A 26,819-nucleotide genomic window follows, 5' to 3' on the forward strand; every position below is an offset into this window, starting at 1 on the left:
GAACCAACGGATGGGAAACTTTTCTCTCTCCGCCTCTCTGTAACTCTGCCTTTCAAATAAATAAATGAGTCTTAAAAAAAAAATGCCCTGAGCTTGTAGCCAGGGCTCAGGAACTCTAGTTTTACCCCCAGGTTTTGTCCTGGATGGGAGGGGGAGGAGGAGGAGGAGGAGGGGTCTGCCCAGGTCCAGGGAACAAGGGAAAAGCTCATGGAAAGTAGAACTCAAAGCTAGACTTGGGGGTGGGGCTTGGGTCCAGTGGTTAGGACGCAGGTCAGGACGCTTGCATACCACAGTGGAGTCCCTGGGCTTGACCGCTGGCTTCAGCTCCCAGCTCCAGCTCCCGCCAGTGTAGACTGGGAGGCAGCCATGGTGGCTCAAGTAGTTGGGCCCCTGGCACCCACCTGAGGGGCCTCGATTCAGTTCCTGGGCCCCAGCTGCAGTTTGGCCCAGTCCTGTCTACTGTGGGCCTTTGGAGACAGAATTGGCAATGGGAGTGCTTGTCCCCTTTCTCCCCGCCACACCTGTCTCTCTGCCTCTTAATAATAATAATAATAATAATATTTCCATTCAGAGCAGACATTTAGCATAGTGGTTAAGATGCCAGTGTCTCCGTGGCTCACTAGGCTAATCCTCCACCTGCGGCACCGCACACTGGGTTCTAGTCCCGGTCGGGGTGCCGGATTCTGTCCCGGTTGCTCCTCTTCCAGTCCAGCTCTCTGCTGTGGTCCAGGAGTGCAGTGGAAGATGGCCCAAGTGCTTGGGTCCCTGCACCCGCATGGGAGACCAGGAGGAAGCACCTGGCTCCTGGCTTCAGATTGGCACAGCACTGGCCGTAGCTGCCATTTGGGGGGTGAACCAACGGAAGGAAGACCTTTCTTCTCTGTCTGTCTCTCTCTCTCTGCCTGTCAAAAAAAAAAAAAAAAAAAAAAAAAAAAAGCCGGCGTCCCACATTGGCGTAGCTGGGTGTGATTCCTGGTTCCAGCTCCTGACTCCAGCTTCCTGCTAACGCAGACCCTGGGAGGCAGTGGAGACGGCTCCATAGTCGGGTTCCTGCCACCACGTGAGCGACCTGGAGTGAGTTCTCAGCTTCCAGTTTGGCCTTGGGCATTTGGGGTGTGAACAAGCAGCTAGAAACTCTCCCCCTTTCAGGTAAAGAACTAAATTATTTTGAAGATGTGTTTATTTTGGTGCAGGAAATTTTGAAACCCGTGCGTGCGTAGTTTTTGCATCGTGAGTCTTTCCGTCAACTTCTTGAGGACCTGCTAAATGCATGGACTTCAACAGTCTTTGCTCCAAATAAACCACCTTTTCATTCCCTTTACCATGTCTGTTCACGTGTTTTCTTAAGTCCCCTGGTACTGCAGGGACGGATAAATACCAGTGGACCTGAACTGTCCGAGGCGGCTTCGCAGGTGGCCGGCTGCACCACAGCAAGGCAGGCGGAGGACGCCTTGCCAGCAGGTGTCCCGGCTCAGAAGTGGTGAGGGTGGTCAGCATAGGAGCAGACACAGCCCTGTCGCTCAGCGCCTGTGCTCATACAGCCCTCACGGCGGCCACGGGGTGTTTATTTCTAGCCTGTGTCGCCTGCCGCAGAGCAGGCTGCCGGGGAGGGAGGCCGTGGGCTGGCCACTGCAGGAGGGAGGGATAACTTGATTTCTGCCGCACACATGCACGTGTGCTATAAAGAGCATTGCCGCTCTGCAGGAAGATGTGGCAAGACCTGTGGGCCCGTGAGAAAGACCAGGCCAAGAATAAACACCGGGCGTCCAGCTAAGAGGGGTCTCCATGGTCTCCCCTGCACTGAGCCCGCCAAGGCAGAGCGCTGCCTCCCCTGCCCACCTGTGGCTCTGCTCCCAGTGGGACGAGCCGGCAGCTGGGGTCTCCACGGCGCCCCTGCCTTCCCGGGCCTGTGTCGTCCTTTGCTTCCCTGTAGTTCCACAAATTCCACCAATGTCCTTTGAGCTGGACCCTGGAGGGTCACCCTCACGTCCACACGGGCGGGTGAGACTGCGATCGCAATGGGGTCATGGCCGACCATTGAGTGTGATGGCCTGTGCCAGGCAGAGGGAGCGCTCGGGGCACAGACTCCGAGCTGCACTGACCCCCCGTGTGTCCAGTGGCCCTGGCAAAAGTTTGAAGAGGGAAAGTAGCTGTGGGCCACGCTTTTCTTAAGATTTATTTGAAAGGCAGAGTGACAGCAAGAGAGGGAGAGAGAGAGAGGTCTTCCATCCGCTGGTTCACTCCCCAGATGGCTGCGATGACCAGGGTTAGGCCAGGCTGAAGCCAGGAGCTTCTTCTGGGTCTCCCACGTGGGTGGCAGGAGCCCAGGCACCATCACACTGCCTCCCAGGAGCATTAGCAGGGGGCTGGATGGCTCAGAGCAGCCAGGACCGGACCCGGGTGCTCCAAGGTGGGATGGGGGTGTCCCGAGTGGTGGCTTAGCCCACTGTGCCCTTCAGGGCCTAAAGAGCCCAGGCCCCGTGCAGGGCAGTGGCTCTCGGCCACCATGGAGGGGAGCCGTGGTTGGGGAGGTAGAGAAACAGGCCTGGGGGTCCCTCGGACACGAGGTCATCACACTCCCTCTGAGCCCAGCTCTGGCTCCATGTGGAAACCTTTGGGCCAAGCTGGGGGGAGCCCACTGATGCGGGCAGGTGGAAGCGGGATGGGCTGGGCCTGCCTTCGCTCAGCGTCCCCTTTCCCGTGTGCTGGGGCCTCTTCCTCTTCCCAGTCCTGCGTCCCTGAGGTTCCCCATTTAGGAAGTGACTGAGAAGGGGCTAGAGGGGCCCCAGCCAGGAGCCCTCCTCCCCAGCCCCAGGCACCTGCTCTGTCCTGGCCATTTAGTGACAGATGGAACCTTCTTTTTAAAAGACATTTTAAGAGATTTATTTACTTTATCTGGAAGGCCGAGTGAGCGAGATCGAGTTCTTCCCTCTGCTGGTTCACTCTTCGAGTGCCCACAGCAGCAGGTCAGGAGCTGGGAACTCCGTCCAGGTCTCCCACATGGGTGCAGGGGCCCAAGCACTTGGGCCATCCTCTGCTGCCTTCCCAGGTGCATTAGCAGGGAGCTGGATTGGAAGCGGAGCAGCTGGGACTCGGCTGGTGCCCTGATATGGGATGCCAGCATTGCAAGTGGCAGTTTAACACACGGCACCACAAGGCGAGCCCCGTGATGTCTACACCTTCCCAAGAAATGAAATTCGTTCATCTGTGACCTGGAAAGTGAGAAAATGGAGCCAGATGGGCCAGAGTGCGCCCCTATCCCTGTCGCCTGGGAGCAGGTGTGAGGTGTGCCACGTGGCCACTTCATGCAGCTACCAGGTATCCTGCACCCCGTGTGACCTTCTCCCTCCCGCTCTCTCTGCCAGCTCAGGTGCATGGTGGATTGCAACACACACAGTGTCCAACAGACCAGGCGAACGATCTGTCAGATGCCCTGAGTCGGATGCCGTAGTTAGCGGGAGGTGGCTCTGCTGTGTGCAGGGAGAGGGAGTTGAGACGGCGATTTCAGAGTCAATCGTGCCGGACGTGAGTCCCTTCCGATCATGGAGGCCTCCCCGTCGTGGCCCTGCCCTTTGCCTGAGCAGGACTTGGTGTGAGGGGTGCACGCCAACAGGTGACAGGGTCACACCCAGCCCACGACCCGAGGGACAGAGAGCCCGGAGGACCTCAGCTGGCAAAACAGGCAGCCAAGTTTGGGTAGAACAGACGCCAGCGATTTCCGAATAACCACCAGGTAGCATCTATGATACTGAAACCCTGCTTTTCCCTCTCCGGGAGTTTGGCCCATCCAATTTACCATCTGAACCATTTTTAAAAAAATATTTATTTGTTGGGGCTGGCCTTGTGGCTCTGGGGGTTAAGCCACCATCTGCAATGCCGGCATCCCGTAAGGGCACCAGTTGGAGTTCCTGCTGCTCCGCTTCCAATCCAGCTTCCCGCTAATGCGCCTGGGAAAGCAGCAGAAGACGACCCAAGAGCTTGGGCCCCTGCACCCATGTGGGAAACCCGGATGAAGCTCCTGGCTTTGGCCTGACCAGCCCCATCTATTGCAGCCATTTGGAGAGTGAACCAGAGGATGGCAGATCTCTCCCTCTTTAACTCTGACTTTCACATAAATAAATCTTTATTTATTTGAAAAGGTTACAGAGGGAGAGGAGAGACAGGGATCATCCAACCGTTGGTTCACCCCCCTGCAAATGCCCACAACAGCTAAAGTCAGAAGCCAAGAACTCTATCAGGTCTCCCACGTGGGTGGCAGGGCCCACACACCTCAGCTCTCATCGGCTGCGTGGGAAGTGGAGCAGCCGGGACTTGAACCAGTGCCTGTATGGGGTGCCAGAGTCGCATATGCTTTGTAGCTTAGTGCCTTGCAAATGCCGTGAGTGGGGACATGGGTGCCTCGCCTTCAGCGTGCCTCGGTCGGTGGCTGCCGGGGTCTCCTGCCTTTGAACTTGGTCCACGCTGTGGTGTACCCTTCCAGCCCTGTGTTGTTGGACATTTAGGTTCCTGCTGGTCCTTACCTGTTCTGGACAGCACTACGAAGGGCAGACCTTTGAGTCCCAGGGTTTCCCTGGGGTGCCCAGGGCAGGAGGTGTTTCTGGGTGGATGGGGAAGGCGGGACGGCAGGGCTGCGGGGGCTGGGCGTGACGGGGGGGTGTGCATGGTGCAGGAGGAGGTGGGCAGCCTTTGCTGTCCCCCCCCCCAGGCTGCCTTCCAGCTGGGGGAGCTGTGAGCACGTGTGCAAAGTCGGGGGTGGGGGTGGGGGTGGGGGTGGGGTTAGCACTGCCCACGGGGCAGGTTTGTGTTAATAGCAGGAGGCTACACAGAGGATGCTAGAGCAATTATCCATGGAGGTGACGAGAGAGAGGCCTGGCGGGGCTGGGTGGCCGCGGGCGTATGCAGGGTAAGCATTTTCACATGGCTAGATGTTTGGACCCTGAAAATCTATTGCTTCTTCGAAAAATGACATGGAACAGCTCAATGTGAGAAAGCGGACATGGAGTCCAAGTTCTGTAAAGACTTTTTGTTTCTCTGAGTCCCAGCTGTGCCATCCCAATGGAGCAGGGGAAGAGCCCCTACCCTGAGTGTCTGTGATGGGCCAGGCCCTGTGTCCCCAGCCCACTCCCCAAGGCTAGACGCCAGGGTCTTCCCGTCTCCGTGGCCGGAAGCAAGGCATGGGCAGGTCAAGGTTACCTGTGCTGGCTGGAGCCGCCTCGAACCTGGTCTGCTGCCCGCCCCCGAGTTCCGAGACAGACCACTGGGTGACAGGCGGCCCAGGAAGAAGAGGGATCCTCCCGCTAGCCTCCTGCGTGCAAAGGCAGGTTGTGTGTGTCCCCTCCATGTTCTCTCCGTGGTGGCTGCTCCCTCGCGTGCAGAGGGCCTGCAGGCTGCGGCTGTGGGCGGGATGCCCTGCTCTGGCCTGGAGCCTGGCTGACGCTGCAAACCGCAGAGGCAGGGAACTCGGGGAGGAAACGGAGATGGCCCGAGCCTCGGGTGCCAGGCCCTGGGCGGCCCCAGAGGCTGCCGGGCCACCCCTGCCCCGCCCCAGTTCCCAAGGCCCCGGCTGCCTTCCCCTCCTGGGGCTGCCCCCACCTCTGTGCATTGAGGATGGGTTGAGGGGGACGGGGGGCTCGGCAGGACGGAGCCCACCCAGATGTGCACCTGCAGGGTAACCTTGGTGGCTCTGCCCACTTCCGTTCACCATTGCCTTTTATACCCCACCGCAGGGAGTGGCTTCTTTGGTTTCAGGGGATAGGTGCCTCATGTCACTTGGCTGCAACAATATCCCATGACATCAGCCTCCTCTGGGCTGTGGAGGCTGGTGGAGGAGCCCTGGGCCTGGGGGCTGCCGCGGGATGGACTCTCGGGGCTAGGCTGGGCCTGGCTGCTGCCTTGGCAGGCGGGAATCCAGAGCTCTTTGGGGTAAGCAGGCGGCTGAGCAGCGGGTGACCATGCAGGGAGGCGGTGGCAGTAACAGGCCTCTCACATTGGGCAACAGGAAGGAACAGCGGGAGCCCCCCACCCCCACCCCCAGAACAGCAGCAAGGGGGGGATGGGAGGCAGGGGTGGCTGTGGAGACAGGAACAGGAAGCCGAGCAGTCCTGGGCAGGAAGGCGGGGGATGGGCTGTGGCAGGAGCTGGTGTGACAGGTGCCTGTGAGGGAGGTGAGCTCAGGGCAGGGAGCCTGCTCCTGCCGGACCCTGGGGCTCAGAGACCCCAGCGCCGAGGACATCGCCCCTCTCCTCACAGCAGCCTTTCTAGGGGCACGGCCTGGGTTTCTGCCTTCCTCCACGTTTCCCAGGGCCTCCGTGGGCGGCCATTGGCACAGTGAGGGCGGTGACCAATCCCACTGCTGACAGCAGGTGCACTCTGGCTTCTCCCGTGGGTGTGGCCTCCCAGAGGGAGGGTGTCAGTAGCCTTAGTACATTTGCTGTCTGTTTCCAGAACTGCTCCGTCAGCCTGAATAGAGACTTCCTACATTAACCACCAATTCCCGGTTCCTTCCCCACCCTCGACCTGGCCTGTCCATCTCCCTAAACCGGCCAGTTCTGGGAATGCCATGCAAAGACAGTCAGCCAGCGCCGCTCACTGCTCTGTGCCTGGCTCATGACGTCAATGCATCTCCCTTCCTGTGGACCAGTCTTCCATGCTATGCTTGTAGCTCGTTCTGTCTGTCCGTTCATCCAGTCACTGGGGACGTCGGTGCCGCAGGCACTGCTGGGCTCTCTGCTAGCATCCGCTGGGGGATGTACCCAGGAGTGGGCTCGCCGAGTGGTACGGTGATCCTGTGTAACGGCCTGTTTTGCGCATTGACTGCGCCATCTTGCATCGCCGTCGGCAGGGCACAGAGTTCCAGGTTCGTGCCGTCTTTGCCTAGTGGGTGTGCAGTGGGCCCGCGTTGCAGTTTCAGTGTGCACTTTGCTAATGACTGATTATGTGGGTGTCTTTTTTGGCCATTGGTAGATTTTCTTTGGAAAAAATATCTACTCAAGGCATCTGCCCTTTTTAAAAAAGATTTATTTATTTATTTGAAAGTCAAAGTTACACGGAGAAGGAGAGGTCTTCCATCTGCTGGTTCACTCCCCAGTTGGCCTCAATGGCCAGAACTGTGCTGATCTGAAGCTAGGAGCTTCCTCCAGGTCTCCCATGTGGGTGCAGGGGCCCAAGCACTTGGGCCATCCTCCACTGCTTCCCCAGGCCCTAGCAGAGAGCTGGATAGAAAATGGAGCAGCCAGGGCTTGAACTGGTGCCCACATGGGATGCCGACTCTGCGGGCAGTAGCTTTACCCACTGCACCACAGCGCCGGCCCCTTGAGTTGCTTTTTGTACACAGTGTAAGGGAAGGATCCAGCTTCATTAGATTGTGCGCTTACGTCCAGATTCCCAGCACTAGCTGTCGGGAGGAATGCCCTTCCCGGCGGACTGGGCACCCTTGTCAAAAGTCAGCCAACCAGAGGAGGTGGGTTTTTGGTGCAGCGGTTAAGTCACCACTTCCGGTACTCACATCATCCCGTGCTGCAGTGCCTGCGTTCACCTCTCAGCTCAGCTTCCAATCCAGCTTCCTTCTGACGTGCGCTCTGGGTGGCAGCCAGTGACGGCTCAAGCGCTTCCCTCCTAACACTGGCGTGGGAGACCTGGATGGAGTTCCGGGCTCCTGGCTTCCTCCTGGCCCAGTCCTGGCTGCTGCAGGCATTGGAGGAATGATCCAGTGCGTGCAAGGACTCTGTCCCTGTGTCTAAAATGAATTGGAAATAAATTTTTTAAATAAAAAGATCCAGTGAATGGAGCAAAGCAATTCAACTTTATTTAAAAAAAAAAAAAATCAACTGACTGAGGGCAGGCATTTGGCTTAGCAGTTAAGATGCCAGAGTCCCACAGTGGAGGGCCTGGGTTCAAGTCCGCGCTCTGGCTCCCAACTCCAGCTTCCTGCTAATCCAGACCCTGAAAGGCAGCTCAGATACCTGGGTCTCTACCACCCACATGGGCGGCCTGGATTGAGCTCCTGGGACCCCCTACCTGAGCCCTCATCTCCTGCCTCCCGGGGGTGCATCAACAGGAAGCAGGAACTGGAAGCCGAGCTGGGACTGGAACCCAGGCACTCGGTATGGGACGGGGGTGTCCCGGGCAGCGCCCTGACTGTTGTGCCGAGCGCCTGCCCAGGGCTTGCTGTTCTGCCGCCTGCCGCTCTGTGAGCTTTGGAATGAGGGTGTGAGTCCTCCACCTTTGCCCTGCTTCAAGATTGTCGTCCCCGTTTCATGGGTGAGGAAGCCGAGGCTTGAGCTGTGGGGGGTTGCCTATTCTGGACTGGGCAAAGCCTCCCTTGAGGCACACGTAGGGAGACACCATGCCTCTGGGGGCTCCTTCCTGTGGTTGCCCTGCCTTCCGGCCCTCCCTCCGAGCAGGCCCACCACTTCCGAGTCCCCCCCCCCCCCCCCGAGGCCCCAGCAGCCCTCGCTCTCCTTCACGGAGGCCTGGAGGCAGGCCTGCAGCTGGCCCTGACTTCCTGGCGGCCAGGGGGAGGCCCTGCGGGCAGCTGATGTCTGCTTGGACCTCACGGGCGGGGCTCTGCACTTCGCAGACTGCAGCCACTGAATCAAGGGGCCTCCTCCTGGCCACCCCCCACCGAGTGCCCCTCCCTTAGCCATTGCCATTGCCAGCCCTAAGCCCACTCTCTGGGTGGACATGGGATGCCCAGCCATGAGGAGCAGTACAGCCCAGGAGGTCAGTAGGGCAGGGAGGGGGGTTGGGACCTGTGTCCCTGGAGCAGTTGTGAACACGCAGCCCAGGGCAGCTCGGAATGGGTGCTATGTGGCTGCAGGGCAGGGAGCCAGCGCTGGTAGGGAATAGGTTGGACACTGATCCTGGAGGCAAAGGAACGGGGTTGGCCTATCCACCCTCCCCTCCAGCCCCCGGCTCTGTGCATTGCTGGGCTGGGCGGTGCCACGTCCCCGAGTCCACTGGAGGGCGCCCTCTCCGCCTCTCACCCTGACCTTAGGCCCCAAGGTCCTGCTCTGTTTTTTCTCCTCCATCCACGGTGGCCCTGGCAGGTCCCTCTGGGGTTACAGGGTTGGGGGAGGTGTGCATGTCAATAGCCGAAGTCTATGGCCAGCAGAAGAGGCCAAGAGCCTTCCAGAGGCTGCCACGGCCAGCACTGCCCAGGGAAGAGAGTGGGATGGGAGGGGGCTCCCCTGCAGCCCCAGGGGCCCACCCCTGTCTCTGAGCAGGGCCAGAGGGGGCCACCAGCCAATCAGCCTGCAGAGCAGCACCTGCTCCTGGCCGGGGGAGCGGGATCCACATGGCGACAACGAGTGGTGCAGGTTCAGCTCCAGGTCTCCTCCCCACTCGTGGCTCCCAGGGGCCCAGCACTGCGGCCCTTGTTAAGTGGCAGGTGCCCGTCAAGCATCAGATGCCCCTCCTCCCAGGCTGCTGCTGCGTCACTTCCCTCGGTCCTCGGGTCCCCCCCAAGGGAAGATGCGTTCACCCCCACTTTACAGAGCAGACACATGCACCCAGGAGGTCCACACAGCGTGCGTGAGGGGCCTACCCAGCACCAGGGCCCCTGCCTGGCTTCCTCCTTGGCCAGCGCCCCCCGGGCCCTGCCCTGGCAGGTGTGGGTGGTATGGCGGGGATGAGGGGGACGGCACAGGTGCAGAGACGGTGCCTGGACCACGGGGCTCTGCCTCATCCCTGGCTCATCACAGGCTGCAGCCCGGGCAGCGAGGGGCCCTCATGCACTGCGTCGAGCCAGCCACAGGTAACCCCCACGGCTTACCCTCCCTGCCTCGTCCAGCCTCCGAGCCCCGTGCCGCCCTCCCCCTCGGCACCTGCCCCCTCCCTCGCCCGCTGCTAGATCCTGGCAAGCCATCAACACCAAACCCGCCTGGCGGGGGCGGCACAGAGGAGCTGCGCCAGTCCCTAGCCTTGCCAACCCCGGCTCCTCCTCTGCCCTGAGGACACGGTTACAGCTCGGTAGTGACGTCACTCTGAGGCCGCGGGGGGCCAGGTAGCAGGGGCGCTGGCCCCTGCCCGTCTGCTCCCACCAGGCTCCTTCTCCAGGCTCGGGTTCCTTGGGGCCTTCAGGAAGGTCCTCCCCTCCCTCTGACCTCATGCCATGTCCTCAGACACCTGCCACACCTGTGCCACCTGCCCTCCGCAGGGCCTTGGACCCAGCCTTTAAAGCGGCATCCTGCTCTGTAACGCGTTCTGCCGGAACGCACAGGGCTGGGCAGGCGTCTGGCACAGCGGTCCAGACGCCACTCGGGGGGCCGGCGCTGCGACACAGCAGGTCGACCCACAGCTGTGGGCCCCAGCTCGATCCCTGGCTGCTGCACTTCCGAGCCAGCTCCCTGCTGATGGCCTGGGAAAGCAGCAGAAGACGGCCCACGTGCTGGGCCCCTGCACCCACATGGGAGACCTGGTAGAAGCTCCTGGCTTCGGCCTGGTCCAGCTCCGGCTATTATGGCCATTTGGGGAGTGAGCCAGTGGATGGAAGATATTCTCTCTCTCTCTCTCTTTCTCTCTTTATCATTCTGTCTTTCAAATGAATACATAAGTCTCTAATAAAAAATGCCACTTGGGACACCCACATCCTCCTCCTGGTTCCAGTCCTGGCTACTCTTCTTCCAATTCCAGCTTCCTGCTGATGTGTGCCCTAGGGAGGCCTTGAGTGATGGCTGAAGTCCTTGGGTTCTTTTTATTTTTTTAAGATTTATTTATTTATTTGGAGAGGCAGAGCTTCAGAGAGGGAAAGACAGAGAGGTCTCCCATCCACTGGTTCACTCCCCAGATGGCTGCAACAGCCAGAGCTGGGCCGATCTGAAGCCAGGAGCCAGGAGCCTTTTTCTGGGTCTCCCACATGGATGCAGGGGCCCATATACTTGGGCCATCTTCCCAGGCCATCAGCAGGGAGCTGGATCAGAAATGGAGCAGCCAGGACTTGAACCAGCACCCATATGGGATGCCAGCGTTGCTGACAGAGCTTAGCCCACTATGCCACAGCCCCAGTCTCAAATCCTTGGGTTTCTTGGCACTCGTACGGGAGACGTGGATGGGGTTTCCCAGGCTCCTGGCTGTCGCAGGCATTTGCAAGGTGGACCAGTGGGTGGAAGATCCGTCCCCGCCTTCAAATATGAATGAAAATAGAGAAACGCTGTGGGGGCAGGCAGATCTTGCCGTGGTGGAAAGCCTGCCCGTGCTCGCAGCTCCTCCCTCCTGCTCGGCGAGACCCGGTCAGCACTGGCCCCTACCTCGCTGGGGTCCTGGGGAGCCCCTGGGAGCTCTCGGGATGCAGCTTCACTGGGCTGCTCAGGGGCCGGCCCTGCAAGGCCCACGGAGCACCGAGTAGCGCCTCTGCCGTCCCCTCCGAGAGGAAGGTCTGCCTTTGGCCCGGCCCCCTCTCTCCAGCACCGATCCTGGGCCGTCTAAGAAGACTGTCCATCATCCCACACCTGTGTCTTCCCGCGCGGCCCCCGGGTCACCTGACCTGGCGACTCAGAGCACGAGGGCAGCTGTCCTGCGTCCAGGGCCTGTGTGCTGCCTGAGGAGGCCATGGCTGCTCTCAGGATGGGCCACTCCCCTGCCTGCCTGAGCCGCCTGGGCCCTGGGAAGCCTTTCTTGTGTTGACTGCCCCCAAGGGTCCTGGCCTGGACCCCAGTGCTCCCTCTGCTCCTCAGGGGCCTGCAGGGGAGACTGCTTCTCAGTGGTTCCTCCTGGACACCGACCCGGGACCCTCTTAGTACTCAGCCCTCCTCGCGGAGACTCCAGGTGAACAGTCGGCTACTTACTAAAGTCTCTGCTACCCACCCACCCATCCATCATCCATCCATCCATCATCCATCCATCCATCATCCATCCATCCATCCTCCATCCATACATACATACATATACACTATCCACCCACCCATCATCCATCCATCCATCATCCATCCATCCATCCTCCATCCATACATACATACATATACACTATCCACCCACCCACCCACCCATCATCCATCCATCCATCCATCCATCCATCCATCCATCATCCATCCGTCCATACATAGACACTACCCACCCACCCACCCATCCATCCATCCATACACACTATCCACCCACCCACCCACCCATCATCATCCATCCATACATACACACTATCCACCCACCCACCCACCCACCCATCATCATCCATCCATACATATATACTGCCCACCACCCATCCATCCTCCATCCATCCATCCATACATACATGCACACTATCCACCCACCCATCCATCATCCATCCATCCTTACATATATATACACTACCCACCACCCATCCATCCATCCACCCATCATCCATCCATCCATCATCCATCCGTCCATACATAGACACAACCCACCCACCCACCCATCCATCCATCCATACACACTATCCACCCACCCACCCACCCATCATCCATCCATCCATCATCCATCCGTCCATACATAGACACAACCCACCCACCCACCCATCCATCCATCCATACACACTATCCACCCACCCACCCATCATCCATCCATCCATCCATATACACTATCCACCCACCCACCCATCATCATCCATCCATACATCCATATACACTATCCACCCACCCACCCACCCATCATCCATCCATCCATCCATATACACTATCCACCCACCCACCCATCATCATCCATCCATCCATCCATATACACTATCCACCCACCCACCCACCCATCATCCATCCATCCATCCATATACACTATCCACCCACCCACCCATCATCATCCATCCATCTGTACATATACACTATCCACCCACCCACCCACCCATCATCCACCCACCCATCATCCATCCATCCATCATCCATCCATCCATCCTCCATCCATACATACATACATATACACTATCCACCCACCCACCCACCCATCATCCATCCATCCATCCATCATCCATCCGTCCATACATAGACACTACCCACCCACCCACCCACCCATCCATCCATACACACTATCCACCCACCCACCCACCCATCATCATCCATCCATACATACACACTATCCACCCACCCACCCACCCATCATCATCCATCCATACATATATACTGCCCACCACCCATCCATCCTCCATCCATCCATCCATACATACATGCACACTATCCACCCACCCATCCATCATCCATCCATCCTTACATATATATACACTACCCACCACCCACCCACCCATCCATCATCCATCCATCCATACATATACACTACCCACCCACCCACCCACCCATCCATCATCCATCCATACATACATATACACTACCCACCCACCCACCCATCCATACATCAGCCATTCATTCTCCCATCATCCATCTGTCCATGATCCATCCATCCAAGTCATACCTGAGTCTTTGGTCATTTTTTAAAAAGATTTATTTATTTGAAATTCAGGGTTACAGGGTGGGGGAAAAAGGGAGAGGGGAGAGGGGAGAGGGAGAGGGAGAGGGGTTTTCCATTTGCTGATTCACTTGCCAGATGGCCGAAATGGTCAGAGCTGTGCTGATCCGAAGCCAGGACCCAGGAGCTTCTTAGGGGTCTCCCATGTGGGTACAGGGGCCCAAGAACTTGGGCCATCTTCCATTGCTTTCCCAGACCACAGCTGAGAGCCAGATCGAAAGTGCAGTAGCCGGGGCTCGAACCAGTGCCCATGTGGGATGTCGGCATTGCTGGCAGCGGCCCCAGGTCTTTGGTCCTTTGAGCCCTGTTGTGAGGCAGTGGCAAGGGCCTGGCTGCTACCCGCTGACTTATTCTCCCTGAGCATCCGTTTCCTCTTCCGTGCCATGGGCACACCACCACCTGTCTCGGAGGGCTGTCGTGAGAAGCGGAGGGGTGGGCCTGCCTGCTCATTTAAAGGTGCTGGTGATGATCCCTGGACCTGTGAGCACTGGTCTGGTCCTCTCCAGGGGCCCTCAGGACCAGCAGCCATGAAGCCCTGTCCCCCTGCATGGCTGTGACCGGGAACCGGCGGCCCCACCTGCTCCGTGAGCCTTCTCCGGGGCTCGGCACCTGCTACCCCAGGGCTCCCTGACAGTGCTCAGGGGACGAGCCACAGGAGCATGGTGGCCAGTAAGCCAGTGGCAGGCGTGCTGGCTGCGGAAGTCCCACTGATAAGCAGTGTGGGGGACGGGAGGGGAGGGCGAAAGCCACCCCTAGCCTCGCCACTCCGAGACAGAAGGGTGTGTGTGAGGCAGAGTGACAAAGAGCGCACTTCCATTTATTGCTTCACTCCCCAGAGGCCCACAACAGCCTGAGCTGGGCCAGGCTGAAGCCAGGAGCTCCGTGCAGGTGTCCCATGGGGGTGGCAGGTGCACAAGTACTTGAGCCATCCCCTGCTGCCTCCCAGGGTGTGCATGAACAGGAAGCTGGGTCAGAAGAGGAGCCAGGACTCAAATGAGGCACTAGGATATGGGATGCAGGTGTCATCCGACTCTGGCTTACCCGCTATGCCACAACCTTGGTGAATTTTAAACCAAGGGGAACAGAAGTCAGGAGCCTCCCAACCCAAGTGCGTGCCAGAGGGTCGGCCTTGGAACTTGGTGGGGTTCTCCCTTCTCCCTGCAGAGAGATCCTGTTGGATCCCGCACCCCTGCCCCGGGGCACCTGCTAGAACCACTCCAGCTGTTCTCAGGAACCCGTCCAAGCTGAGCTGAGAGCTTCGCTCCCACTCGGAGAAGAGGGTCCGTGCTGCCCAGCCAGCTGCGTCTGGGGTCCGAGAGGTGGGGGCCAGTGAGTCTCGGGGCAGGAGGAGGAGCCGGGTGCCCTGGTGCTGGTGCCGGGTAGAGCTGCACACAGCTCAGCTGTTTCTCTGCCACTCACCTGGGCGGGTTCTCCAGCGATCCTGAGCCCTCGCTGCCTGGGCCCTGCTCGCCCTGTAGCCCATGCCAAGCAGCTGCATCGGGGGCTCCTGGCTCTCTGTCGGGTGGGTCCTGGGTACAGAGCACGGCCAGGCAGCTGTCCTGGGCCCCACCCACGGCCCCCAGCTGGTTCCAAGTGAGATGTCAGCACCGGCTCATGCACACGGCAGGTGGGAAGGGCGACTACAGCCCGGTCTCCTCCTCCCCAGGTCAGGGGCCCTGGGAGCATCCTAACGAGGGTCCTTTCCTGGTACTGTGGGGGAGGGGAGGGGTGGCTCACCTGGCCTGGCCTGTGCGCCAGACTGCACTGCCAAGGGAAGTGTGTGTGGGGTGGGGGACCTGGTGGGGCTGCCCCTTGCTGAACACCCACTGAGCTTGGAGGGAAGCAGGGGGAGACTGACAGCTAGGACCGGGGCACGGGAGACCCAGGTTCAAGTCCCCGCTGTGCCCTGCAGGTCCCTGGGTAATCGCTCTCTTTTTAAAAATGTATTCACTGGGGCCAGTGTTTGGCACAGCAGGTTAGGTCACCCCCTGTGATGCCAACATCCCTTATCAGGGCGCCCGTTTGAGTCCTGGCTGCTGCACCTCCAGTCTAGCTCTCTGCTAATGTGCCTAGGAAAGCAGCAGAAGATGGCCCAAGTGCTTCGGCCCCTGCACCCACGTGGGGGACCAGGATGGAGCCCCCGGCTCCTGGCTTTGGTCTGGCCCAGCCCTGGCTGTTGCAGCCGTTTGGGGAACGAACCAGCAGATGGAAGATTCTCTCTCCCCTCTCCCCTCTCCCCTCTCCCGTCCTCTCCTCTCCCGTCCTCTCCTCTCCTCTCCTCTCCTCTCCTCTTCTTTATCTCTCTCTCTCTCTCTCTCTCTCTCATTTTTCCTCTCTGTGTCACTTTTTCTTTCAGGTAAATAAATCTTTTAGAAATGTATTTATTTGATTGAGGCAGAGAGAGATTCCTCTTTCCAATTCAGTCCCCAAATGCTTGTAATGTCTGAGACTGAGCCAGGCTGAAGCCAAGATCTAGGAGCCGGGCGCTCCATCCGGGTCTCCCCCATGGGGGCAGGGACCCAAGCACTTGGGCCGTCACCTGCTGCCCCCCAGGGTCTGCACTGGCCGGAAGCTGGAGTCGGGAATGAAGCCGGGATTGGAACCCAGGCCCTGCGCTGCGCGGTGCAGGCGTTAGGGGACCCCTGCGAGTGCCCCTTTGTGCCGGGAGTCACCTCCTTGACTTCTCAGATGAGCTGCAGGCAGGCATCCTCGCTGGGCAGGGCCCTGGGCTGGGCAGGGCAGGGCAGGGCACCCACGTGCCGTGTGCTGAGCCCAGTGACTCGGCTATGCCTCAGAGCCACACTTCCCGATGGGGAAGCCGGGCCCCCAGAAAGGAAGTGGCCTGCCGGGGGGCCCTGGGCTTCGCGGCCAGGCCCCACTGCCGCCAAGAGTGATATTGGCAGGCCTAGGAGGAAGTGGGGGTGGGGATGAGGCCGCGGCTCTACCCGGCCAGTGGGGCATGGCAGGGCCCGGGGCCAGCTCCCGCCCAGGAGCACCGTAGCAGGAAGGGGGCGGCCTGGCCACGCCGAGTCTGCCCTGAGCTTTTCCGAGCCTGGAGTGGCCGCACACCGCAGTGGCAAAGGCTGGGTCCCACATCTGGCACCTGACACCCCGGATGTGGCGTGGCTCAGCCCGTGGCCTCATGCGGCCCACAGCCGCCCCCGTGCGTCCCTGGTAACTGAGTCACGGCCTTGCTTCGTGGCGGAGAGCGTCTGAAGAATCATTTCCAGAAGCCACTTCTTTTCTTTTTACTCTCTTGTTTGTTTGAGAGGCAGAGGGACAAAGAGAGCCAGCCAGGGCTCCCATCTCTGGGCGCACTCCCCGCCCGGGCCGGGAACCCGCTGTGGGTCTCCCACGTGCTGGACCAGGCCAGAGAGCGGCCCAGAGCTTCCTCCTGGTCACCACCTCTGCTCCTGGCTCTGCGGCCGCTGTGCTGGGGGGGGGGGCAGTGGGTGTCTCCATGGGTGTCACAGCCGGGTTCCCGTGACAGAGGCCGAGGGTGCCGGGTGGCGGCTGGGGCAGGGCCCAGGTGCAGTGCACCTGCCCACGATCGCCAGGCTAGAATCTCCCAGCGCACTGAGCTCGGAGCAGAGTCAGAGGTGGCTGGGTAAGGGGCGGGGGTGGTGGAGGAGGTGCGGGGCGGGGCCGGGGGTGGGCAGGCACTTCCTCCGAACAGCCTGGTCACTTGTGACCGTGGCTCATCGGCTGCACACCAGGATCCTGCAGGCTGCAGGCTGCGTGCTCCTGGGGACCCCAGGGCCTGCCTGCAGGGCCCCAGCAGAATGGCCGCTGTAGGTTTGCTCTGGCTTCTTCCCACTTTGGGGGTCTCCCTGGAGGGCTGGGCCGGGTGTGGCCGGGAGGGGAGAGGACTCGGAGCAGGAAGAGCAGATCTTGCTGGGGCCACCCCTGCCCTTCTCTGGGCCTCAGTTTCCCCAGGACTGAGGGGCCCTGCACCAACGCTGCCCAGCTGTCCGGTCAGGGGGATTCTGAGCTGGATGCCCAGGTCCGGAGGAGCCCTCGCGGGAGGGAGCAGGCAGGTCTGTGGCTCTTTCTCGCCGGCTGCCACAGGCTCTGACCCGGGGGGCCGGAGGCAGGGCAGGGGCTGAGCATGGGAGGCTGTGGCCCGCCCAGGGAAGCCGGCCCAGCCTGGACGGGGTGGGGGGTGGACACTGGCTCTAGGACAGGCCCAGGAACCTCTTGTCGCCCTGCAGGCAGCTGAGCCCCAGCCAGGCCCCCCCCCCCCAGGAATTTCTGGGGATGCTTTCGGAGGGGACAAGAGCTTGAGGTCCTGAGTTGCTGAGGGTGGGTCTGGCCTGGCCGGAGGGGCCGGTGGGACCCTCTGCACCATGACTGCTCCCCTGTCCCCGTCTGCGCCTCCCAGTGCCGCCTCCTGCAGGAAGCTCCCCTGGACTCTGGCTCTGTGGCCTGCTCCCCAGAGGCCCGTAATTCGAGGGGCCAGTGCTGGGTGGAGGCCGGAGCGCCAGGTTTTGACGGTGAAGCAGGAAAGGGCGTGGGGTTGCGAGAGCCCCGCTTTGGGAATGGGGTTGGGATCCGGCGGCCACAGTAAGATGGGCAACAGGTGCCACAGTTGCCCTGCCCGGCACCCAGCCAGCGTCCAGGATCCATGGCCGGTCCCTGGGACGGGCTGCCTGGGCTGCACCAGGGGAGCTAGGAGGACCCTCTGCCCAGGCCTGGGACAGTTTCCAGCAACAGCAGATCAGCCCCAGGCTGCCTGCAGGTGCTGGGTTGTCACAGGTGCTGGGTGGCCACAGCTGCTCCCTCCTCATCGCGATGCATCCAAACGCCCGCCCTGCCCCACCCCGCCCACGGAGAACATGGACTCAGGCGCTCAGCGTGCGCGCCTCACCTGGCAGGCGCAGGGGGCTGGCACGAGCCGCAACATGCAGTCAGGCTCACGTGAGCCGCCCAGGGGCCAGCCCGCTGGTGCCAGCTCCCCGGCCTGGCTTCAAGGTCGGGCCTTGGCTTTTCCAGGCTGGGTCTCCCCAGGTAAGGGCTGCTTCCCTGCGGCTCAGCCAAGTCAACAGGGCTATGGAGCTGGGGGGGGGGGCATCCGGGCCGTGCCAGGCACCCCCTGGGGGGGTGGATTTGCAGGTGGAGCTGAGGTCTCCCGGGCCGGGCCGTGTCCCCAGGCACAGCGGCCCCGCTCACTGTGCTCCTGAGCCTCTCTAGGTCCTGATGCCACCTGGTCGTCTCAGCGGGGCGATGTGGGGAGAGTGGGGGGCCTTCCGGGCCTCACTGCGCCCCCGCCCTGCCCTGTGTCAGTGCAGGGACTTCACGGCGCACACGGGCTACGAGGTGCTACTGCAGCGGCTGCTGGACGGCAGGAAGATGTGCAAGGACGTGGAGGAGCTGCTGCGGCAGAGGTGAGCGGGGGGAGCGAGGCGCCCCCACACCCCTGCTTCACAGAAGCCAGGGTGAGGCCGCCCTGCACCGCTGCCTGGGTTTGGCCCACGGTTGTTTCCAGGCCCCAGGGGTGGGGCGCTGGCGGCTGGCGTCCTGGGGGCCCGACGGCACGTGCTTGGCTTTTGCAGGGCCCAGGCGGAGGAGCGTTACGGCAAGGAGCTGGTGCAGATCGCACGGAAGGCCGGCGGACAGACGGAGATCAAGTGAGCGCTCCCGCAGCCCTCGCTGGCCGTCCTGGGCCTCAGACCGGGCGCAGGGCCTCCTGGGGCAGGGGACCCTCCTTGGAGCACCGTGTGCAGGGAAGAAGCCCCAAGGGACTGGAGGCTGGAGGGCCCTGATCCCTGGGCGCCTGCGTGTGCAGCCCCAGTCCTGAGAGGCAGGCGCCAGCCCTCTACGGGCTCGGCCGGGCTCCCAGGGTGGATGTGCGGCCAGGACTCGGGGCTGGGGACACACTGGCTCCCGTGCCAGCTCTCCGCACGCCTGCTGTGTGACCTGGGCTGGCCACGCACACTGTGATGGAGCAATACTGCAGCCCCTCCTCGGGGGCCATGTGGGTGTGGCTCGGGGTGGGGGCAGGGCTGTCTGAAGCTGCTGGGCCTCCCTGTGGTCCGAGGCCCCCACAGCCTGCGGGACAGGGCCCGGAGCGGCTGACCTCAGCGGGAAGGGGTCGTCCTGGCCTGGGGCTGCTCCTGGAAGGCGCAGGTGCTCCTGGGCGAGGGCCAGCTGGGCGCCCCAACTTCTCCCCCTGCCCAGGGGCCAGCAGCTGCCGTAGCAACCCCGTCCCTCACCCCTGCTTCCCTGGTGGTCAGGCCTGCGACGTGCCTGGCCACGCCCAAGAGACAGACCCAAGCGTACGACCCTGTTTCGAGACAGGGACCCTGGTGGGCCCCACTAGGAGCCGGAACAGAGACGGAAGGGCTGGTGGGAGATTTAAAGCTGCATGAGCCAGGGGAGACTCCTGTCCAGTGCCCAGAGGGGCCGTGCTGTGTGGCTCTGGGCAAGACGCTCCACCTCTCTGAGTCGGTGCTCATCTGCCCGCTTCAGCGGGCTGCCCTGTGGCTCCCTTAGGGTGCAGAGCGGGGCAGGAAGGCCTGTGGGACCTGGCTGGGGGAGGGGTGTGTGGGATCCCTGCTGCCTGTGCCTCCCAGGCCAGCTGGGGAACATGGACTTTCCTGGAAAAAGGGGGTGGGCCCGTGGGAGGGGAGGCGGGGGACTGCGGAGGCGGCCCGGGAGAGTTCCCCAGGGGGCCGTGAGTCACCAGGGACGGTGGCACGGAGGCTTGAGGTCGCTCAGAGACCCGGGGGGTGGGGGCAGGAGCTGCAAAGGGGCTCAGGACCGTTTCTAAAGTGTGGAGGCCGTGGGCTTGCCTGGGGCAGGGTCTGCGCTGACTCATTACTGGGTGGCCCTGGGGTGGTCACACCCTCTCCGAGATCTGGGTCCCTGCCTGGGACGGGCTGCTCCAGGCAGTCACAGACCCCACCTCGCAGGCATGGGGTCCTCACGGCTCACAGACCCCACCTCCTGGTGTGTGGCTGGGGGCCTGGCTGGGCACCCTGGCCATTTGCTTTGGGACTGGGGGAAGTGGCACAGGGAGTTGGAGGCTGGGAGTAGGGGGTGGGGCTTTAATCCAGAGGCTGCACCCAGGCAGGGAGGGGACTGGAGCCTGGGCTGGGGGTGCCAGGTGCGGGGGCTCGGCCATAGCATCAGAACCTGAGCGGCCCCTCAGCCCAGCCCCCAAGGCCTCAGGGCAGGTGGGGAGAGGTGTGGGGAAATCTGCACTGGGCGGCCAGAGGAGCAGGTGCAAGGGCGGAGCAGGGTGGGGGAGGCACTTCTGGGGGAGGCAGGGTCTGGGGGTGCTCCTGCCATAGGAGGAGGGCAAGCCCAGGGTCCACTGACAGTGCGGGAGCTGAGCCCCCCGCAGCTCCCCCCCAGGGGCCCCAGCTCAGCTAACTGCACACAGTCGGTGCTCTGTAAGTGCTGCTGTGAGGCCACGTACCCTTCCCGTTCTTCACCTGTGGGCCAGGCAGGCACTGTTTGCCCATGGAGTCCGCGAGCACTTACGCAGCGCCGACTGTGTGCCGTGTCCTGGACCGGGGTGTGTGTGTTGGGGGCGGGGGGAGGAATCCAGGAGTTAAACACAGATTCAAGGGTCCCCTTGTGGAGCAGGAGTCCAGCACGGTGAGGGGGTTCTCCCCCGTCAGCACGGCCTCCGGGACCACCCTCTCTCCGGCAGAGACCAGGTCCTGGTCCAACCTGGGGCCCCTCTCCAGGGAGTGCGAGCAGTGACCATAGTCCCCATGTCCTCGCCTCCTGCGGACGCCTGTCCTGGCCCACAGTGAGGGGCCCCGCTGCCCCCAGGTCAAGGGAGGTGTGTTCTCAGCCCTAGGAGTGTGGGCAGGGGAAAGGCTGGGGGTGCGAGAGGCGACCCTAAATAGCCAAGGCAGCCTCGGGGGCTTCCGTGGGGCGCACCCAGCCCGGGGAGTGAGCCTCTCTCTCCCGCCATGGCTGGCCCCTGCCCAGGCCCACGCGCCCCTCCTGCTGCTGTGCCCGCCCCGCCCTGGGCAGGGGGCTGGGAGCTCGGGGAAGCTGCCCCTGGTGGAGGAAGCGAGGCAGGCAGGGCCAGGCTGGCTCCCGGAGCCCCTGTGTGGTTGCCGGTGAGCGAGGGCAGCTGCTGGTGCGTGGGGGGGGAGGGGGGTGTTACCCTCGGGTGCTGAGTGAGGCACGTGGTGGGGGGTGGGCAGGAGATGTCCACGTGGCAGGCCTAGAGTGAGCACAGGAGGTTAAGGCTGCTCGTGCCGGGAGCTGAGGCCGGGGCTGAGGGTGCTGACCCTGGGAGCAGGGGCTGGGCGGGGCGGGGCGGGGCCCGGCTGTCCCGGGCGGAGCGGGCACTGTATCTGTGCAGCTCCCAGGGTGCAGCAGGCCGGTGGGGACAGGAGTTGAAGGTGAGTGTGGGCTGTGGCCACCACCAGGACTGTGTCCAGGTCGGGGCAGAGAGGAGCACCCACCTGGCCTTGCTGTGGGCTCCAGGGGGCCCGAGCCCAGCTGCTCCCCCACAGCACCCCCACCCCAGGCCCGAGCCCCTGGGTCAAGTGGGGGCGGTACTTAGCTGGGGTTGGGGTTGCCAAAGGTTTCAGAATGCGTGAAGCATTGAGCGGGGATGGGGAATCAGCAGGTGCAAGGGCCCTGAGGCGAGGAGGTGACCGGGAGAGAGGCCTGGGGCCGTGGCCAGGGGACAGGGCTAACAGATGAGAGCCAGGTGAAGGGGACAGGCAGGTGCTAGAAATGGCACTGGGAGACGGGCCCATGGGAGCTCGGGAGATAAGTCCTAGAAGGTGCTAGCAAAGAGGGAGGGGCCAGAGCCGGGACGGTGCCTGGGCTCCTGAGTGGACAGCAGCGTCTTCCTGGGCTGAGGGGGGGAGCACGCTGCATGGTGGGCTCCGTGAGCCGTGACAGCCTTGGGAAAGGCTGGGCAGGGGCTGAGGGGTGCGAGAGGAGCCTGGGGGAGGAGGGACTTGCTGGGCCTGGCGCGATCTGCCCAGGAGACCAGTGTGTCTATCGGGAAAGAGATGGTAGGAGGTCCAGGTGCTGGCCGGGCAGGGCCCCCCAAGCCTGGTCACCATATTCCTCTGGTCAGGAGGCCTGGCCTCGGCCATCTCTCTGACCTCGTTTTTCTTACCTGTAAGATGGGGCTAACGGGAAATTCGCTGTGGGGATGAAATGTCCCAGGGCTGGAGTGCTCACCTAGAAGGGATGGGGGCGGGGCCTGAGCACCTGCACTCCTAGTGGGTGGTGCGGGGGCTACACTTTGAGAGCCACTGCTTCCGGCCAGGTGCCCAGGTTTCCCCAGGTATCCAAAAGCAAAGCCTGCCTTGTGGGGTTGCGAGGTCATGCACTGGCATCATGTGGCCTCGTGGCCACCAGGGGGCAGGCGAGCCGCTCCGGCAGTGAGCCTGGCCTGCTTTGCCCCCGCCCTGCACTCTGGTCTCCCATAGACTCCACGGCGGAGGCAGGGCCGGGGCCGGGAGGAGCCCTGGGTCCTGCTGCTGCCCTAGGCTCCGCCTCTGCCAAGAGGCTCCACCCCGGGTCTGGGGGTGGTAGCTGGGCGGTGGGGAACAGCCCCTCAGTGGGGCTGGGGTGAGACACGGGTTGGCGGCTTAGTCCAAAGTTGTAGCCAGCAGTAAATATTTGTATAGAAGCCATTAGAGTACAAGTCCACCTGCTGGTCCACTCCCCAAATGCCCCCAAGGCCAGCAGCCAGGAACTCCCATGTGGGTGGCCACCTGCTTGGGCCATCACCACAGCCAAGGTGCTCATTAGCAGGAAGCTGGGATCGGGACTCGAACCCAGGCGCTCTGCTATGGGATGCTGGCATCCCACCCTTAGGCTTCAGGTATGGGGGGGGGGCGAGCCTACCCTGCAGCAGGCCTTGTGAGCGCCACGCCAAACCAGCTGTCCAGTACTCTGTCCGGCCACAAGGAGGTCTGGGTGCCTTGCAGTTCCCCCAGGGAGAGCCGTGCCTGCAGGCACCCAGCTGGGGCCCCGGGGTGCGGGGCAGGCGCCATGCTGACCTGTGCCTCTCTGCCCCACAGCTCCCTGAGGACGTCCTTTGAGTCCCTGAAGCAGCGTGAGTCCCCGCTGCCCCCCAGCCGGGCCTGGGATGCCAAGAAGGGCGGTGGCGGTGGGGGCCGGGCGGGCAGGGGCGGCTGCTGCCCATGGGTCCAGTGTGGGGGCTGACACCCGTGCTTGGCCCCTAGAAATGGAGAATGTGGGCAGTGCACACATCCAGCTGGCGCTGGCCCTGCGGGAGGAGCTGCGTGGCCTCGAGGAGTTCCGGGAGCGGCAGAAGGAGCACAGGAGGAAGGTGGGGGGGGGGGCACAGCCGAGCAGACGCAGCCCCGGGGCTGGGGGTGACCCGGAGGAGGGCGGATGCTGCAGACTGGCCGTGCTCAGAGGGCAGGGGCTGGAGACCCGGGAGGGAGGCTCCACCTCCCTGGGTGTCCTCCCGCTGGGCCCGCGTGTCCCTGCCCAGCCACTTCACCCAGGCCCTACTCCCTCCCCCCAACTCTGGGAACTCACCCTGGAGCCCGGCCCCTGCCCCGGCCTGGCCACCCCCGTGCACAGCAGGCCAGGGGCCCTGCAAAGCTCTTTGGGACGGTTTCCTGTCCCCCAGGCAGGTGTGTGCAGGGGCACCCACGGGCCCCGGGGCCGGTGACATCCCCGGTTCCCCTCCCCCATGATGCCAGTGTCCCTGGCCCTTTCCCCTCCCCCAGCTCCAGTGGCCTGGAGCATCTTGTCTGGGGCAGGTTTGTCATGGGAGTGTGGACACACGGATGAGGGGCCGTGTGCACCAGCACACGGACATCTGTGTCTCCGTGTGTGTGTGTGGGGGGTTCCCCACTACAGACCACGTCCTGGCCAGGGTCTACACTGCACACCCCCAGGCTCCTCACTGCCCTGGCTCTGGGAGGGGCCTCCTGCCACTGCCCTCCTCCTCGGGGCCAGGAGGGGGCGCTGTGCTGCATCACAGGTGCCCCCCCCCCCCCCCCCCCCGTCCTCTGGGCCTGGGGGAGTGTCCCGAGGCTGTGACCCCTGCTCAGAGCCCCCTGCCGCCCGCAGTACGAGGCCGTCATGGACCGCGTCCAGAAGAGCAAGCTGCTGTTCTACAAGAGGGCCATGGAGGTGAGTGCGGGCGGCAGTAGGTGTGGGGTGGAGCCCGGGGCCTGGGGCTGGACGCCCTCTGCCCAGCACCATGTGCCTGGGTGAGTGTCAGTCCCGCCCCCAGCAGAGGCCCCAGGAGGGATGTGTCCCCCCACACCCCTAGCAGAGGCCCCGGGAGGGATGTGTCCCCCTCCCATCCCCAGCCCTCCGACACAGAACAGTGAGGTTAAGCCCAGGGGCCTCTGGGAAGGAGTGTGCAGCCCCCTACATCCTGCCCGTGCACCCCCAGTCCAAGAAGACCTATGAGCAGAAGTGCCGGGACGCCGACGACGCCGAGCAGGCCTTTGAGCGTGTCAGCACCCAGGGCAACCAGAAGCAGGTGGAGAAGGTGCGTGGGGCCATGGGAGGGGGGGGTCTGCGCCTGGGAGGTGCCCGCTGCCCCCACCCCCCACCAGTTCTCGGTGCCCCGCTGTGGAACTCCTGGCAGGGATCCAGTCCCAGAGCAGGCCCGCTGGGCCTTGGAGGGGCAGGCACGTGGGACGGTGACCCGCGTGAGGTCTCAGGCCGGGAAGCTGCGAAGGGAGCCAAGCCCAGGTCCTCCTGAGCCCCAGCCCCTGCCCGCTCTGGCATCTGGGTTGGGGCCCAGGACATAGGTCGCCCACTGCACAGCCAGGCAAGCTGAGGCCCGGGTGTGGGGGGGAGCCCACAGTGAGTTGCAGGCAGACCCAACTCCCAGCAGTGACCACGTGGGGCGGGGGCAGGGCAGGGGCAGGTCTGTCTTGGCCTCTGCTTTTCCCTGTGGAAATGGAGAGGACTGCTCCCCCACCCCACCCCCGTGCGAGCCTGGACAGCCAGGGAGGGGTGACGGGGCCCTGCGGGCAGCCGGGGCTCAGCCCTGCCTGTGTCTCCTCAGAGCCAGAACAAAGCCCGGCAGTGCAAGGACGCGGCCACCGAGGCAGGTATGTGAGCCCTGCTGGAGCTGCCATCACCACCCCTCCAATAACAGGAGGAAGTGGAGGCACAGGAGGTGAAATTCTTTGCCCAGGGGCCCACAGCCAAGTCCCTAGAGGCGGACGCTCTCCCCTCCCCGGGCCAGGACCCCCCCCCCCCCCAGCACGGCCATCGATCCCGGGGGCTGTGGGAAAGGCCCTCTTTCCCGGACGCGCTGTCCCCTGTGATGGAGCTGGGGGAGGCCAAGACTCCAGCCCAGAGATCCTGACACTCCCTAGAGCCCTTTCTGGGCCTCGAGGGTGGGCAGCGCTGATGGGCACGCGGCACTGCAGCCGTGGGGGATGGGGGGCTGGCCCGCAGGCCCAGCTCCGGGCACCTGTGTGTGCTTTCAGAGCGGCTGTACCGCCAGAGCATCGAGCAGCTGGAGAGGGTGCGGGGCGAGTGGGAGCAGGAGCACCGGACCACCTGCGAGGTGAGGGCGGGCGGGCGGGCGGGCTGGGTGTCCCTCACGCATGGCGGGCGGGCAGGCTGGCTGGGTGTCCCTCACGCATTCGCCCCGGGCCTCAGGGCCAGGGTCCCGCACTCCCCACGGGCCCTTCCCGGGCAGCGTGTGGCCGTCCCGCGGCCCTGCTCACTGCCCCCCCCCCCCCCCCCGCAGGCCTTCCAGCTGCAGGAAGCCGACCGGCTGACGGTCCTGCGCAACGCCCTGTGGGTGCACTGCAACCAGCTCTCCATGCAGTGCGTCAAGGACGACGAGGTGCGGGCGGCACACCCCACCCCACCCCACCCCGAGCCGAGCCGGCGTGCGTGGGGAGGCCCCTGCAAGGGTGGGGGTCAGGGCACCCCGGCCCACGCCTCTGCCCCCCCCCCCCCCCCAGCTCTACGAGGAAGTGCGGCTGACGCTGGAGAGCTGCAGCGTAGACGCCGACATCGACGGCTTCATCCAGGCCAAGAGCACGGGCACCGAGCCCCCGGGTGAGGCCCGGCCCAGGCACCAGGGCCTCTGGGTCCAGCGTCAGCACAGGGCTGGGGTGGCTCCCAGGGCAGGGGACGGGAACAGCCCCTCACCCCACCTGGTACGCACACACATCCCAGAACGGGAGGGAGGAGGGGCAGCGGGGGTGGCTGGGCAGGCCCCCTGCCCCTGCCTCACCCTCCACTGTCCCCAGCTCCGGTGCCCTATCAGAACTACTACGACCGGGAGGCCTCCCCGGCAGGCGGCAGCCCCGGCGTGCCACCATCCTGCGGCATGATTAAGAGGTGAGTCTGTGCCCAGTGTGCATGCTGGACACTCCGTGGAGACAAATCCTGCCCTGCCGCCTGGAGCCCAGCGACTGTGCTGACCCCGAGGGAGCCCCTGCCGGCCTCCTGGTCCCATGGGCCCG

At 63.2% G+C, this 26,819-nt stretch overlaps 1 protein-coding gene across 4 annotated transcripts in view; it reads left to right on the top strand.

Annotated features, from left to right (window-relative positions):
• The window catches only part of PSTPIP1 (proline-serine-threonine phosphatase interacting protein 1), a 30,783-nt gene that overhangs the window by 2,419 nt on the left and 1,545 nt on the right, over window positions 1-26,819 (top strand). The window contains exons 1-12 of one of the 4 annotated variants that reach the window (XM_051834614.2): window positions 17,121-17,192; window positions 18,685-18,785; window positions 18,954-19,028; window positions 23,415-23,449; window positions 23,580-23,686; window positions 24,442-24,504; window positions 24,773-24,871; window positions 25,397-25,442; window positions 25,827-25,906; window positions 26,093-26,191; window positions 26,313-26,409; window positions 26,604-26,694. In XM_051834614.2, coding sequence (XP_051690574.2) covers window positions 17,184-17,192; window positions 18,685-18,785; window positions 18,954-19,028; window positions 23,415-23,449; window positions 23,580-23,686; window positions 24,442-24,504; window positions 24,773-24,871; window positions 25,397-25,442; window positions 25,827-25,906; window positions 26,093-26,191; window positions 26,313-26,409; window positions 26,604-26,694 — 902 coding nt within the window. In that variant the 5' untranslated portion in view covers window positions 17,121-17,183. Of the gene's footprint in view, window positions 1-17,120; window positions 17,193-18,177; window positions 18,409-18,684; window positions 18,786-18,953; window positions 19,029-23,414; window positions 23,450-23,579; window positions 23,687-24,441; window positions 24,505-24,772; window positions 24,872-25,396; window positions 25,443-25,826; window positions 25,907-26,092; window positions 26,192-26,312; window positions 26,410-26,603; window positions 26,695-26,819 lie in introns of those variants that run through there. The other 3 variants (XM_051834612.2, XM_051834615.2, XM_051834613.2) reach the window with 3 other exon arrangements.

Source organism: Oryctolagus cuniculus, chromosome 12, assembly GCF_964237555.1.
Source record: "Oryctolagus cuniculus chromosome 12, mOryCun1.1, whole genome shotgun sequence".
Classification (NCBI taxonomy): Eukaryota; Metazoa; Chordata; class Mammalia; order Lagomorpha; family Leporidae; genus Oryctolagus; species Oryctolagus cuniculus.